General features: G+C 36.7%; 1 protein-coding gene across 13 annotated transcripts in view; it reads left to right on the forward strand.

The window, feature by feature from the left end:
* The window catches only part of rgs3a (regulator of G protein signaling 3a), a 354,609-nt gene extending 341,824 nt beyond the window's left edge, over positions 1 to 12,785 (forward strand). For 12 of the 13 annotated variants that reach the window (XM_061876388.1, XM_061876386.1, XM_061876385.1 and 9 more), the window contains 3 exons: positions 1,613 to 1,674; positions 4,963 to 5,129; positions 11,347 to 12,785. In XM_061876388.1, coding sequence (XP_061732372.1) covers positions 1,613 to 1,674; positions 4,963 to 5,129; positions 11,347 to 11,547 — 430 coding nt within the window. In that variant the 3' untranslated portion in view covers positions 11,548 to 12,785. The remainder of the gene's footprint in view (positions 1 to 1,612; positions 1,675 to 4,962; positions 5,130 to 11,346) is intronic. The other variant, XM_061876387.1, reaches the window with a different exon arrangement.
* The last annotated feature ends 4,441 nt before the right edge of the window (positions 12,786 to 17,226 follow it).

The raw sequence follows: 17,226 nt of genomic DNA on the forward strand, positions 1-17,226 counted from the left end.
ACACACGTTAGGTCAGGAAATATCACAGAGGCTATTTCATTTCTATAAGCCTGTTTCGCAGGTTTCCCTGCTCTTCAGGGAATTTTGTAATAACATAGGCTCCAGCACCCCCCGCAACCCCGAAAGGGATAAGCGGTAGAAAATAGATGCATATATAATAAAATCCTCTGAAGAGCAGGGTAACCTGCGAAATATGGGGTTTTATAATAAAATATATAATAAAATCCCCTGAAAAGCAGGGAAATCTGCAAAACAGGCTTGTAGGGATGAAATAGCTTCTGTGTTTTTTACTGACCTAACGTATGTTCCGTTCTACCCCGGTATTGAGCAATGTATAACAGAAAAACCACAATAACCTTGTTTATATATATATATATATATATATATATATATATATATATATATATATATATATATATGATGTCACAGGAAAATGTATTTTTAATATGATTTGCCTGGGCGGCTAGGAGACACCGAGAGTAACAAGGAGTATACAATTGATTAGAAAAGACAGATTTCAAAAAATTTTAAATACACAAATAAAATTCAAATTCAAATATTTGAACTTGGGACTTCCCGCGGGCCGGATTTTGGACGCCGGCGAGACGGATCTGGCCCGCCGGCCGTAGTTTGAGGATCCCTGACAATAACTCATTGACATCTTAAAATTAGCATAGTGTGCCTGACTGAGCACCAAAGATAGCGAAAGATGTCATGTTTACACGCTATTGCATTTAAAAATCCAGTAATTTGTCTTGAAATTTTGAAAATGCAACAAATGTCTCAACCCATCAGGCTAGTATTGTTTCGATACCAATACCCACATCGATATCGATATTGTTGATATTTTGAATGCTATGCCCACCTCTTTAAAGGGATGAAAACGTCCCCATACTGTGTTGCTTGTGCTATTATTAGTTGGATCAATACACCACATGGTGGCACTGTTATTACTCCACTATATGGTTGACCCCATTCATTGGATTGGTTTACAAATCCATCCATTATCTACCGCTTATTCTCTTTGGGGGCGCTGGTGCCTATCTCAGCTACAATCGGGTGGAAGGCGGCGTACACCCTGGACAAGTCGCCACCTCATCACAGGTGCCGACACACATAGACAGGCAACATTCACACTCACATTCAAACACTCGGGCCAACAGAAAATTTGACTAAATCCTCACAAAATGTAGCACACACTTTTAGAGGACCCGGCAAGCACGTGCTTGTGAAATTTGAACAAATAAGTACACGGATAAGGTGCCAGATAAGGCTCGGTGCAGAGAGAATGCAAGGGCATGGGTAGAGAAAGGGGGCGGGGCTTTCGCCGACACCCCAGTGAAGGAGGAGGGGCCTCCAAACCAAAACAAAACGCCATTGGCCGCGCTAAGCCCCTCCCTCCATTCATAGGTTAAAATCTGCCCCCCCCTCCCTCGGCTGAGTCAGGCAGAGACTAAATGGATGCTGCAGCCGCACAGCCCCACCACTCACAGGCCTGAAGCAGACGCCTCGTAGCCGCTAGAAAGACATTCCTCCTGCTCTTTATGGGTCACACCATGAGAAACCTGGCAGAGATGGGCTTACTGAAGAACCGCTCTGCTTTCATCTGCAGGCCCACCCCGGAGGAGGCACTCAAGTGGGGGGATTCACTGGACAAGCTGCTGGGACACAAGTGTAAGTCTCTTCTCTTCATCTCTTTGCACCGGCTGGAAAACATACAGTTAGTAATTATATATGAGTATTTATTTGTATATATTACCATTGCTACCATTCTTTCACTGTGTTCCCCTCATCCTCTGGGAGGTGAGGGGAGCAGTGAGCAGCAGCGGTGGCAACATTTTCATGATTTTACCCCCAATTCCAACCATTGATGCTTGGTTCCATTTTTATAGTCTTTGGTGTGACTCTGGCCGGGGGGTTTGAACTCACAACCGAGCGATCTCAGGGTGGACACTCTAACCTAGGGGTGTCAAACTCAAAAACAGAGTGGGCCAAAATGTAAAACTAAACAAAGTCGCGGGCCAAGGTTGAACAAATGAACCTTTTAATAATAACCTAAACAAGTTTTGCATTGAATATTGAACAAGCAAGGCTTATATAACTTTGTATGACATGCAAAATCGAGTTTCAAATATGAATAATAATTTGGTGGCAGCGGGGGTAGGGTGTACTGTATATTGTAGCGTCCCGGAAGAGTTAGTGATGCAAGGGTTTCTGGGTATTTTTTCTGTTGCGTTACAGTGCGGATGTTCTTCCGAAATGTGTTTGTCATTCTTGTTTGTGTGGTGCATATTTGTAACAGTGTTAAAGTTGTTTATACGGCCACCCTCAGTGTGACCTGTATGGCTGTCGACCAAGTATGCCTTGCATTCACTCGTGTGTGTGCAGAAGTCGCATATATTATGTGACTGGGCCGCCGCGCTGTTTGTATGGAGGAAAAACTGACGTGATGACAGGCTGTAGAGGACGCTAAGAGCAGTGCCTTTAAGGCACGCCCCTAATATTGTTGTCCGGGTGGAAATCGGGAGAGATTCAGGAGAATGGTTGCTCCGAGGGATTTTCGGGAGGGGCACTGAAAATCAGAAGGGTTGGCAAGTATGAGTATTAGCTGTGAAGGCAGTGTTACAGCGGTACTTAATGTTAATTTGATATTGCCTCAAGGGCCCAAAAAAATTACTCGGCGGGCCACTTTTGGCCCGCGGGCCGGAGTTTGACACCCATGCTCTAACCACTGAGCAGGTTCCCTCCTGTAAATTCCTTCTCCCGCAGCGGCTGGCTTATCAGCGCTTGATTCATGGGAACGGAAAGGTGCAGACTGGAGGTGTGGGCGGCCTCCGCTTCCTGCAATTCTCCTTCCCCCCCTGCAGTCATTAGGTTTAAAAGCTGCTCTGTTATTATCCAAAAGGCTTTTTTTTTTGGTATGATTCACATGTGGACCCTCAAAGCATCTTTAAACACTTAACACACGGATTTTGCAAAGTGGGGACCTGGCCACTCGGGGAATTTCTAGCAATGTGTCACGCATTTGTTTTTTTTCCTTTCTGTGCTCAACAAAATAAGAAAAATCTATTAAGTTCTCATGACTATATTGTTGTTTTTAAGCCGTGATTCAATAGCATAAACATTGTAATATTAATGCACTATTTAATACTATTTTATATGCTACATACACAGCTGTCCAAACTACTTCCACCAAATGGTCATTATGATAGTAATTTTGTATGCAAAATAATATGCTAAAAACCGACTTATTATTATTATTATTATTATTGGTATCGATTGTTCTGCTTTTCTCATAACATTACGTGTTTTTGCTCTTTTTTTTCTTACTTGTTTTTTATTTCGACAATATGCAACAAAGCTGGAGCTGCGGACTGCAAATGAAAAAGGGAAATATTTTGGATTATGTTATTGTAGATGGAGTCAATAATTGCTAATAGCGCTGATGTTGATGCATTATTTTTAAGGGGAATTTATCAACAATATTTTCAGCTGAGGTCCTGAATTTGGTCCTTTCATTAAATTCTGCTAAAACACAGACTTTTTTTTTTTTTCTCTCTTTCACCATATGAAATCTTCCAGTATTTGTATGACTTTTTTTTTTTCTATAGAAAAAACTAAATACAAATATATTTTTCAAAAGTGATGTGCTTAGTGGAATATTTGATCCATTATTATTTTTTTACAGCAATTTTTTAATCTCTGATCTTTAAACAGTCCCCAGTTTTCACTTCAGTTTCTTACCTCAGTGGTTCACAAATGGGGGTACGCGTACCCCTGGGGGTACTTGAAGGTATGCCAAGGGGTACGTGAGATTTTTTACAAATATTCCAAGAATAGCAGCAATTCAAAAATCCTTTATAAATATATTTATTGTATAATACTTCAACCAAATATGAATGTAAGTTCATAAACTGTGAAAAAAAATGCAACAAGGCAATATTCAGTGTTGACAGCTAGATTTTTTGTGGACATGTTCCATAAATATTGATGTTAAAGATATATTTTTTTTGTGAAGAAATGTTTAGAATTAAGTTCATGAATCCAGATGGATCTCTATTACAATTCCCAAAGAGGGGACTTTAAGTTGTTGATTAGTTATTATTTACCAATGATTGTCACACACATACTAGATGTGGCAAAATTTTTCTCTGCATTTGACCCATCACCCTTGTTCACCCCCTGGGAGGTGAGGGGAGCAGTGAGCAGCAGCGGTGGCCGCGCCCGGGAATCATTTATGGTGATTTAACCCCCAATTCCAACCCTTAATGCTGAGTGCCAAGCAGGGAGGTAATGGGTCCCATTTTTATATTCTTTGGTATGACTCGGCCGGGATTTGAACTCACGACCAACCGATTACTTCTATGTGTGGAAATCTTTATTTATAATTGGATCACTTGTTTATTTTTCAACAGGTTTTTATTATTTTTCTATCTTTTTTTCCCAAATAGTTCAAGAAAGACCACTACAAATGAGCAATATTTTATACAATTTAATAAATCAGAGACTGATGACATAGTGCTGTATTTTACTTCTTTATCTCTTTTTTTCCACCAAAAATGCTTTGCTCTGATTAGGGAAGACTTGGATTAAAAAAATGTTCACAGGGGTTACATCACTAAAGGTTGAGGACCACTGTCCTACTTAACCATTACTATACCGTTCTTTTTACATAACCACATTTTTCAGAGGATATCCACAAATACGTGGGACCGAAACATTAAAATCCATTTTTTGCTCATGAGATTTTGAGTGTGTGCTGCAAAAAAAAAAAAAACTCCCAGAAGAAACCGTGTTTAATCTTCCGAAGCCTCGCTTTCTTCCAAGCGCATGACTCAAAACGACAGCTATTTTTGAGCGCTCAAACTCCAAGGAGCGTTGCCATGGCGCCCACAGTCAACTCTGGCTCTTGTTTATCCTCCTCGTCCTCCTCATCGTCGCCGTCTCCCTGCTCTCCTTCAGATGGTCTGGCAGCCTTCAGAGCTTTCCTGCGCACCGAGTTCAGCGAGGAGAATCTGGAATTTTGGCTGGCGTGTGAGGAGTACAAGAAGATCAAGTCGCAGTCCAAGATGGGCTCCAAAGCCAAGAAGATCTTTGCGGAATACATCGCGATACAGTCTTGTAAAGAGGTAAGAACGTGTTAATATCTCTCAGGAGATTATGGCCACTCAATATTTCTATTTTCAAGGCATTTTGGCTGTGTTGCTACATAAAAGTCACCAAAAAATTCCACAGAAAAGCCATTTTTGATCCCACCATTATCTTTACTCATGCAATCCTTCTGTTGATTAAATTTTCCATTGGAACTGAACTTCTAATTTCAATATATATTTTTATTTTTTATTTTTTTATACAATAATATTTTAAAAGCAGCTGTTGGGGAGCTGACAATTTTTTATCAATATTATAATAATATGTGAATTTTACTGCTAATCATTGACCCTTTTTAGGGCAGAACATTAACTAATAATAATAACAATAACAATAATAATAATAATAATAATAATAATAAGCAAATACTCCATGGAATGTACTTAATGTACTTAATTGTTTTTAGGGATCCCTTCCTACTACAGCGTTTTACCTGACACATGAAACATGACAACTTTAGGCCGTGCAGTACCCACTTTAGCTGCTGGATGGTAGTAGAGTGTTGAATATCTTAAAGCAAGGGTGTCAAACTAATTTTATATCGGGGGGCCACGTGGAAAAAAAAAAAAAACTCCCAGGTGGGCCGGACTGTTCAAATCACGGCACGATAACTTAAAAATAAAGACAACTTCAGATTGTTTTTCTTTGTTTAAAAATAGAAATGTACAAATCATAATGTTGTTAGTTTTTTTTTTACACGTACATGTTGCCGTTATTTATATTTTCTGAATAAATTATGTGATAATGTTCATCAGTCAACTCCTTGGTGTCTATCAAGATCAAAACATATTTATATCAAAATCAAAATAAAAATGCTATTTATGTAGTTTGATCATTTTCCTCGTCTGATGTACTAACGTGGTTTATTTTGTACATATGCAGTACAAAGATACAACGAATTGTTATTGCGACATCCAGTGGACACATTTAGAACAGCTGTTTCTTTCATTAAAAAAAAATTCAGGTTAATTTTTATACTTAGCAAACTCATCCCTTGGGCTGGATAAAACCTGTTAGCGGGCCCTCTGACCGTATGTTTGACACCCATGTCTTGAAGTGTGTATTGTGGCAATTCCAACTTTATCCACAAAGTCAGTTGCTATGTAGAGTGGCACTTTCCATCATTTTCAGCAAACTGCATTGCAAATAAATTAACCCACCCTACTCCTTATCAGGCTTTGAGATGTCAATAAACTTCTCAATCAATCAATCAAACAAACGCGAGATCTACCAAGCAATGGGACCATAAAAATCCCTTTCCCGACTGTACAACAACTCATGGTTGGATTCGTTTCCGATTTGAAATCGATTCTCAAATTAAACCAACTCTAGCAATGTATTATTTGGTATAAAAATGGTAATAAAACACTTCCAAGAGAGGTTACAAACACTCCTCTTGGTTGCTGATATATGACATAGCGCATGACTCATGGGGCGGTATGGCTCGGTTGGTAGAGCGGCCGTGCCAGCAACTTGAGGGTTGCAGGTTCGATCCTCGCTTGCACCATCCTAGTCACTGCCGTTGTGTCCTTGGGCAAGACACTTTACCCACCTGCTCCCAGTGCCACCCACACTGGTTTTAAATGTAACTTAGATATTGGGTTTCACTATGTAAAGCGCTTTGAGTCACTTGAGAAAAGCGCTATATAAATATAATTCACTTAACTTCACTTCACATACACAGATTAAACGAAATACATATTTTTAAAAATATGACTGAAATGAGCAATTTCCAAGTTCAGTTCCTCAATCCTGTTTGTAACATTCAAACAAGACTGATCAGTCCTGAATTGTCAAAACAGAGAAAATATTTGCTCTGAAAACCTGCATCCACCTTGATTTTTGGCACCAATACCTGAACGATACTGAGAGGAACTCGTTGAAAAAGTGCAATCTTCCTTACTTGTGTGCCCCTTTTCTCCCATTTTCTAAATACCTTTAGTTTTTACTGTTTTCACAGAAGTTTTTGAGAAGCTGAGATATTTGTTGTTGTTGTGTTTTTGGCACAAAAAGGTAAAGGACAATGAAAACAAGCACCGGCCTTGATTTGGCAATCTTTCTCATTTGTTGCCCCTTTTGTTTCCTATAGCTGTACTTAAAAAAAAAAAAAAAAAAAAATACAGCAGTTTTTGAGAAGCTGAGACATTTGTGTTGTTTTTTGGCACAAAAAAGTAAAAATACTGACATAAACTCTTTGAATGTGAATCCATTTTGATTTTGTTTACATGTGTACCTCTTTATTTCCCATGTTATAGTCCTGTAACTAAAGTCTTTACTATTTTTACAGCAGTTTTTTAGAAGCTAAGACATTTTTTTTGTATGTTTGGGAAACAAAAGTAATGGATACTGACAGCCCAGCAGGCATAAGACATTGATACAACGTTGATTATACATACATGTCCTTTAAAAGCATTGAAGAATACCGTAGTTGTATTTGTAAAAAATAAAAAAAAAATTCTCAAAATTTGTAATTTGATATGTTTGAGTTGCTCGACATCAGGACCTAATTCAACAAGTTCTCAACGTTGTTTCGATGTCTTGTGCCTGCTAGGAGGAAGCCTTTGAAAACATGCATCCGCCTTGGTTTTGCCAATGCTCATTTTCCAATGCTATAGTTACACATCTACAGTTTTTGCTATTTTTACAGCAGTTTTTGAGAAGCTGGGACATTTTTTGGCACAAATAAGCAAAATAACTGACAGAAACTCTTTGAAAATGTGCATCCACCTTGATTTTGCTTTTATTTGTGCCTCTTTATTTCCCACGATAGTCCTATAACTATAGTTTTTACTACTTTTACAGCCAAGACAATTTTGTTGTTGTTATTTTTGGCACAAATAAGCAAAAATACTGACAGGAAGTCGTTGAAAAAGTGCATCCACCTTGATTTTGCTTATATCTCCATCCATCCATCCATCCATCCTTTTTCTATTGCTTGTCCTTTATTTGTGCCTTTTTATTTCCCACGATATATAGTCCTTTAACTATAGTTTTTACTTTTTTTTTTTTACAGCTAATACATTTTTTGTTCTTTTTTTTGGCACAAATACCGGTAAGCAAAAATACTGACAAACTCTTGGAAAATTGGCATCCATCTTGATTTTGCTCATTTCTGTGTCTCTTTATTTCCCACAATATAATCCTTTAACTATAGTTTTTACTATTTTTACAGCCAAGACATTTTTTTTTATATATATATTTGGCACAAATAAGTAAAGGATACTGACAGGAAGTCGTTGAACAAAATCCAATCTTATTACTTTTGTGCCCCTTTTAATCCTCATGTTATAGTTACACCACTATAGTTTCTTGTTATAATAGTTTGTACTATTTTTACAGCAGTTTTTGAGAAGCTGTGACATTTTTGTAAGGTTTTTTTTGGCACAAATAAGCAAAAATAACGACAAACTCTTTGAGAACGGGTATCCACCCTGATTTCGCTTGTACTCGTGTCTTTTTATTTCCCACGATATAGTCCTATAACTATAGTTTTTACTATTTTTACAGCTAAGACATTTTTTTTTTTTTTTTGGCACAAATAAGCAAAAATACTGCCAGGAAGTGGTTGAAAATGTGCATCCACCTTGATTTTGCTTATATCTCCATCTATCCTTCCATTTTCTATTGCTTGTCTTATATTTATGCCTTTTTATTTCCCACAATATAGTCCTATAACTATAGTTTTTACTATTTTTACAGCAAGACATTTTTTTTTGTTTTTTTTTTGGCACAAATAAGCAAAAATACTGCTAGGAAGTCGTTGAAAAAGTGCACCCACCTTGATTTTGCTTATATTTCCATCCATCCATCCATCCATCCATCCATCCATCCATTTTCTATTACTTATCCTATATTTGTGCCTCTTTATTTGATAATACTTTAATTATAGTTTTTTACTTTTTTTTTATACAGCTAATACATTTTTTGTGGGCGTTTTTTGCCACAAATAAGCAAAAATACTGACAAACTTTGAAAATGGGCATCCACCTTGATTTTTTTCTAATTTCTGTGTCTCTTTATTTCCCACAATATAATCACATAACTATAGTTTTTACTATTTTTAAAGCCAAGACATTTTTTGTAGTTTTTTTTTGGCACAAATAAGTTAAAGATACTGACAGGAAGTCGTTGAAAATGTGTAATCTTATTACTTGTGTGCCCCTTTTATTCCTAATGTTATAGTTACTGTATTACTGCTTATAATAGTTTTTACTACTTTTTACAGCAGTTTTTTGAGATGCTGTGACATTTTTGTTAGTTTTTTGTTGGCACAAATAAGCAAAAATACATACAGAAACTCTTTGAAAATGTGCATCCACCTTGATTTTGCTTATATTTGTGCCTTTTTATTTCACCCAATATAGTCCTATAAATATAGTTTTTACTATTTTTACAGCGAAGACATTTTTTGTTGTTTTTTTTTGGCACAAGTAAGCCCAAATACTGACAGAAACTCCTGAAAATGTGCATCCACCTTCATTTTGCTTATATCTGTGCCTCTTTATTTCCCACAATATAGTCCTATAACTATAGTTTTTACTATTTTTACAGCGAATACATTTTGTGTTTGTTTTTAAGTAAGGATAGTGCCTGGAAGTCATTGAAAAAGTGCAAGCTTATTACGTGTGTGTCCCTTTTATTCCTCATATTATAGTTACATAGCTATATTAGGGGTGATAACAGTTTTTACTATTTTTACAGCAGTTTTTTGAGAAGCCGTGACATTTGTTAGTTTTTTCTTTGTACAAATAAGCAAACATACTGACAAAATCTTTGAAAATGTGCATCCAACTTGATTTTATTTATATTTCCATCCATTTCCTACCACTTGTCTTATATATGTGCCTCTTTATTTCTCACAATATAGTCCTATAGATATAGTTTTTACTATTTTTACTGCCAAGACATTTTTTTTTTTTTTTTTTTTTTTGGCACAAGTAAGCCCAAATACTGACAGAAACTCCTGAAAATGTGCATCCACCTTCATTTTGCTTATATCTGTGCCTCTTTATTTCCCACAATATAGTCCTATAACTATAGTTTTTACTATTTTTACAGCGAATACATTTTGTGTTTGTTTTTAAGTAAGGATAGTGCCTGGAAGTCATTGAAAAAGTGCAAGCTTATTACTTGTGTGTCCCTTTTATTCCCCATATTATAGTTACATAGCTATATTAGGGATAATAATAGTTTTTACTATTTTTACAGCAGTTTTTGAGAAGCTGTGACATTTGTTAGTTTTTTCTTTGTACAAATAAGCAAACATACCGACAAAATCTTTGAAAATGTGCATCCAACTTGATTTTATTTATATTTCCATCCATTTCCTACCACTTGTCTTATATTTGTGCCTCTTTATTTCCCACAATATAGTCCTACAGATATAGTTTTTACTATTTTTACTGCCAAGACATTTTTTTTTATTTTGTTTTTGTTTTGGCACAAGTAAGCCCAAATACTGACAGAAACTCTTGAAAATGTGCATCCACCTTGATTTTCCTTATATCTGTGCCTCCTTATTTCCCACAATATAGTCCTATAACTATAGTTTTTACTATTTTTACAGCAAATACATTTTTTGTTTGTTTTTAAGTAATATACTGCCTGGAAGTCGTTGAAAAAGTGCAAGCTTATTTTTTTTTGTGCCCCTTTTATTCCTCATTTTATAGTTACATAGTTATATTACCAGTTATAATAGTTTGTACTATTTTTACAGCAGTTTTTGAGAAGCTGTGACATTTTTGTTGTTTTTTTTGGCACAAATAAGCAAAAATACTGACAAACTCTTTGAAAATGTTCATTATATTTGTGCCTCTTTATTTCCCACAATATAGTCATATATCTATAGTTTTTACAAATTTTATTCCTCATGTTATAGCTACATAGCTATTTTACTGGTTAAAACAGTTTTGACTATTTTTACGGCAGTTTTTGAGAATCTGAAACATTTTTTGGGTACAAATGACTGGGAATATTTACAGGACCTCTTACTCTCTCATACATGTTAACATTTGCATTTGAATATGGGAGAACATTTCTGGAAAATTCAAGGAAAATATAGAAAAATGACCAAAAAGGGAAGTGCAGCAAAAACATGTCAAAATGTAAATTTTCCTGGAAAAACTGGAGTGTTGACAAGCACGCCTCTTTCCACCTTCCTTAACCTTTTTTTCCGCTTCTTCTGTGCCTCCCTAGGTGAACCTGGATTCCTACACCCGGGACCACACCAAGGACAACCTGCAGAATGTGACGCGCTCCTGCTTCGACCTGGCCCAGAGGCGGATATTCGGGCTGATGGAGAAGGACTCGTACCCTCGCTTCCTGCGCTCGGAACTCTACCTGGACTTGATCAACCAAAAAAAGGCCAGCTCCACTTCGACGTCCTCTTCGTCATAAGAGGCAAAAAAAAACAAAAAACATCACCCGGGGAATGTTGCCCCGGGTTTCTCGTTTTGTCTTTGTTTTTGTTGTGAGAGGACGCGGCGAAGGATTGTATTTTCCTTGAGCGAACTGCAAAAACCACAAAAAAACAAAACTAATTGAAGGCTGGATGCTTGTCTGATCACTGTCTTTTTTGTTTTGTTTGTTTGTTTATTTTTTTTTGTCCAGTTGTACTGGAGACAATGAACAGTCCGGTACTGTTTGTCTTTATTTTCTACTCAGAAATGAAACCACTCGCGTGAACTGTTGTCGGTACGACAAAAAAAAAAAAATCCTCGTTTCCTGTGGCACGGACGACATTGTAGCTGCGTTTCCATCGAGACTTCTGACAAGGACGGACGAAGAATGCGCACGGATGGACTTATTTAAAGACTTCAATTGTGCACACAGCCAAAAAAAAAATGTTCTTTAAAGAAACATAAAGGGGAGGCATTCTCAGGACGTGACGGATTCCGGGCTTCGGTTTTTCTCCTTGCACTCCGTACTTCTTATACTGAGCAATACACGAAAAACAGCAAAAGCGCAAAAACAAGAAAAAGTCACTTGCTGGATGCTTCTTCAGACGACCTCCTCAAGCACTCAGCTCTTAAACCACCAAACAGGTCCAACGCTGTCCTGAATTTAAGTGCAATATTTTTTTCATGTTCTATTATTATTTGTTCATGTATTTGAATAATGTAGACTTCTACGGGGCCTTTTGCTGCGTATTAACTTTATTTGATAAGAGAGAAGAAGAAACTTAGAGCTATAAGTTGGACTTACAGTGTAAACTCTGGTGTAGTTTTAAGCAAGTATGTGTTGGCCAGCCCCTGGCAGCAGGCAGCGGGAATGGTTGTACAGTATATATATGTCATTCTTTAAGAAAAATATGTGATAACACATTTTGGAAAAAACAAAAAAACAAAACCACAGTATGTTTCCACTGGCTGTGAAAGTGGGATTCAGCTGTATTTATGTACATAGAGGAGACTCCAAACTATTATAAGATGTTATGCTGCGGAAACTAGAGCGACCTCCCCCTCCCAGTTATACGTTAAATGCATAAACTGCTTGTAAGGAGTTTTTTTTTTTTTTTTGTTTTCATTTGATAATTTTCACGGTTCACAAGTCATCATCTTCTAGCAAAGCGAAAACAATAGGTTGCATCTGGTGTCAAATGCTAATGAAAAATAAAACAATCAGCTGAACAAGTCCATGTGTGTGGTGTCCCCTTTTTTAAAAAAGGTTTACAGTAGAAATTCAGCACCACAGTTGGTTCAAAATAAACAATAAACCTTTAGGTAATTTTTTACATGCGAAAAATTTAAATACAGTCTATTATACAGCTTTATTCACATGTGAATAATATAAATACAGGCTATTATACATCATTATTCACATGTGAATAATATAAATACAGGCTATTATACATCATTATTCACATGTGAATAATATAAATACAGTCTATTAAACAGCATTATTCAAATGTGAATAATATAAATACAGTCTATTAAACAGCATTATTCACATGTCAATAATGTAAATACAGTCTACTATACAGCAATATTCACTGGTGAACAATATTAATACATGCTATTATATAGAATAATCCCCATTTGAATAATATAAATACAGTCCATTATACAGCATAATTCACATGTGAATAATATAAATTTAGTTCATTATACAGCCTTATTCACATGTGAATAATATAAATACAGGCTATTATAAATCATTATTCACATGTGAATAATATAAATACAGTCTATTATACAGCGTTATTCACATGTGAATAATATAAATACAGGCTATTATATAGCATTATTCACATGTGAATAATATGAATACAGTCTATTATACAGCAATATTCACTGGTGAACAATATTAATACATGCTATTATATAGCATAATCCCCATTTGAATAATATAAATACAGTCCATTATACAGCATAATTCACATGTGAATAATATAAATACAGGCTATTATACATCATTATTCACATGTGAATAATATAAATACAGTCTATTATACAGCGTTATTCACATGTGAATAATATGAATACAGGCTATTATACATCATTATTCACATCTGAATAATTTAAATACAGTCCATTATACAACATTATTCACATGTGAACAATATAAATACAGTGTATTATACAGCATTATTCAAATGTGAATAATATAAATACAGTCTATTATACAGCATAATTCACATGTGAATCATATAAATACAGGTTATTATACATCATTAGTCACGTGAATAATATAAATACAGGCTATTATACATCATTATTCACATGTGAATAATTCAATACAGACTATTATCCATCATTATTCACATGTGAATAATATAAATACTGTCTATTATACAGCATAATTCACATGTAAATTATATAAATACAGTCTATTGTACAGTCTTATTCGCATGTCAATAATATAAGTACAGTCTATTATACAGCATAATTCACATGTGAATAATATAAATACAGGCTATTATACAGCATAATTCACATGTGAATAATATAAATACAGGTTATTATACATCATTAGTCACGTGAATAATTCAATACAGACTATTATCCATCATTATTCACATGTCAATAATATAAGTACAGTCTATTATACAGCATAATTCACATGTGAATAATATAAATACAGGCTATTATACATCATAATTCACATGTGAATAATATAAATACAGTCTATTATACATCATTATTCACATGTGAATAATATAAATACAGTCTATTAAACAGCATAATTCACATGTGAATAATATAAATACAGTCTATTGTACAGCATTATTCACATGTAAATTATGTAATTACAATCAAGTGTTTATATTAACCTGCTATCAAAAGCTGACGCAAATCTTCGTTGACAAAAATGGTGTGTTTTAATTTTTATTCTACACATTTTTGCAACATAGGAAATCCTTAGTAAAATGGAGGCTTCTCACAGGATGAAATAACTTCTGGAAATGACTGGCTCAGAATGGCCAAAGGTAGGTGTGTGTGTCCAAGTTAAAGGAAACAGCAGGCTGTCTTTTATTAATGGATTTATTACAATCTTTGCAAGCTGGGTAGCGTTTGCTGTGGTCTGGAACAGCATGGCACACAAACAACTTTGAGAAATGCAGCCAATAAATAATGCGTCATCAGATATGCAAATATAAATTAAGTACGTAATAAGTAAAGGAAATGAAATGAGCTCAAATATACCTACACACAAGGCATAGTGATGCAATATGTACTTACAGCTAGCCTAAATAGCATTTTAGCATTGATTAGCTTGCAGTCATGGGATTGACCAAATATGGCTGATTAAGTACTCAAGCAAATCAATAAAATCAACAAAGCTCACTGTGGAGGGGGTGTGGCCTGCGGGCCTGCAGCGAAGCGGGGTGTGACAGGACCTGCTTCGAAATCAGCGACAGGTGCATAGATGGCCCACCTGGGCCCGGTTATCTAATCACCTGTCGCTCTGTTAAAAGGCAGCAGCCCGGAGGAGAGAGTTGTTGGAGTGGGAGTCGGAGCAGAAGGAGAGTCGGAGCGAAAGCGAGAGAAAATACATTTGCTGAAAAGCCACAAAAAGGTCATTGTGAATCTTACCTGGACTCTCATGTCAATGCTTGGTGGTCCGAAGAACCCACTGGAGGGCAACCTCCACACTCACCTTTGTGCATTTACACACAGCATAAAACATTTGGTGGACAAAGAAGGAGTGGCATAAAACACATCTTTCTGTGGCAGCATCAGAGAAAGTTGTACATGTAAACCAACTACGATGAGTGCAAGGATCGCTGAAATTAGTAGGACAAAACGGTGCTTGCCAAATACTCTCATCAGTGAAGCATGTTAAACATACACAGTGGGATTTCTAACAATTAGGAAGGTTTGTGTTTGTTCTCCTGCAGAAAATATAGTAAAACAAAAATATATATTTAGTTTTAATATATTTAGTTTTAATAAAATATATTTTTTGTTTTACTATTTTTCTGCATGGCCCCTTCCTCTTTCAACATGACTGTGCACCAGTGCACAAAGCAAGGTCCATAAAGACATGAATGACAGAGTCCGGTGTGGATGAACTTGACTGGCCTGCACAGAGTCCTGACCTGAACCCCGAAAGAAGACTTTTGGGATGAATTAGAGCGAAGACTGAGAGCCATGCCTTGCTGACCTCACCAATGCGCTTTTGGAAGAATGGTGGAAAATTCCTGTAAACACACCACTCAACCTTGTGGACAGCCTTCCCAGAAGATTTGAAGCTATAATAGCTGCAAAATGTGGACCGACGTCATATTGAGCCCTATGGGTTGGGAATGGGATGGCACTTCAAGTTCATATGTGAACTTTTGGCAATATGTTTGTCTGCCAAACAGGAGTAAACTGTCATGAGGGACTCGAACTACGGTAAGATATCAATCTTTTTACCAACTTATCAAAAACAAATGATTAAAAAAAATCATATGTAAAAATATATTTAATGAATTGTTTGTGACGTTACTGTTGGAGTTGATGGACGTTGACAACGGCGTCCATGGAAGTGTTCCTAAAAGAAGAGCAATTGTGCGACTGCTTAGTGTTTGAGTGTTTTTGCTGGGTTGGGATTATAAAGGTTTGTGTTTAAATGAGGGGGTTGATCAGTCTGAAGTGCTGTTGGTCCTAATCTTCTTTACCATCTGTTTTCACAGACCTATTCTCCGGATTGTCTCCTCCTGGCTCTATTATTTTGATATCTATTTTCATGAGCCAGGGAAGTCCCCGTGTCAAGATTGGATTCCCTTTGTCCGAGTTTCCTTCCTGCGTAAAGTCTCCATCACATGACCTGTCATTGTTTTGAAAAGCAGCTGTCACCAGAGCTATTCCGTTTTCTCTTATTCTTTACCAAATAAGGCTGCAAAATAAGCTTTCTCCGCCGTCGCTTATCTGGCGCTAAAATGGAAAATGGACATTGACTCTCAACATCTATATTTACAGCTGGTTATGCAATGTTTTATAGCGTATATCCGGCGAGGAAATCCTCTTTACAGCAACCTTGGCAAGCATGGAGTTGTAAATGAATGACTCGTGATGCTTTGTTTTATTTTGAAAGGGAGTGTTTGTATAGTCATGGACATGAACTAAAAGGATGGTTAATAATGGAGTGCAAACCTTCACTCTTCAGGCACGATAACACATTACTAATGAAAAGGAAAGAACGTTGAAGAATGGGAAAAACATAGTCACCAACATTTTTGGTCATTTATTCCAAATATTTTCCATCCATCCATCCATTTTCTACCGCTTATTCCCTTTCGGGGTCGCGGGGGTCGCTGGCGCCTATCTCAGCTACAATCGGGCGGAAGGTGGGGTACACCCTGGACAAGTCGCCACCTCATCGCAGGGCCAACACAGATAGACAGACAACATTCACACTCACATTCACACACTAGGGCCAATTTAGTGTTGCCAATCAACCTATCCCCAGGTGCATGTCTTTGGAAGTGGGAGGAAGCCGGAGTACCCGGAGGGAACCCACGCATTCACGGGGAGAACATGCAAACTCCACACAGAAAGATCCCGAGCCTGGATTTGAACCCAGGACTGCAGGACCTTCGTATTGTGAGGCAGACGCACTAACCCCTCTGCCACCGTGAAGCCCTCCAAA

The sequence above is a fragment of the Nerophis ophidion genome, linkage group LG17 (genome assembly GCF_033978795.1).
Source record: "Nerophis ophidion isolate RoL-2023_Sa linkage group LG17, RoL_Noph_v1.0, whole genome shotgun sequence".
Lineage (NCBI taxonomy): Eukaryota > Metazoa > Chordata > Actinopteri > Syngnathiformes > Syngnathidae > Nerophis > Nerophis ophidion.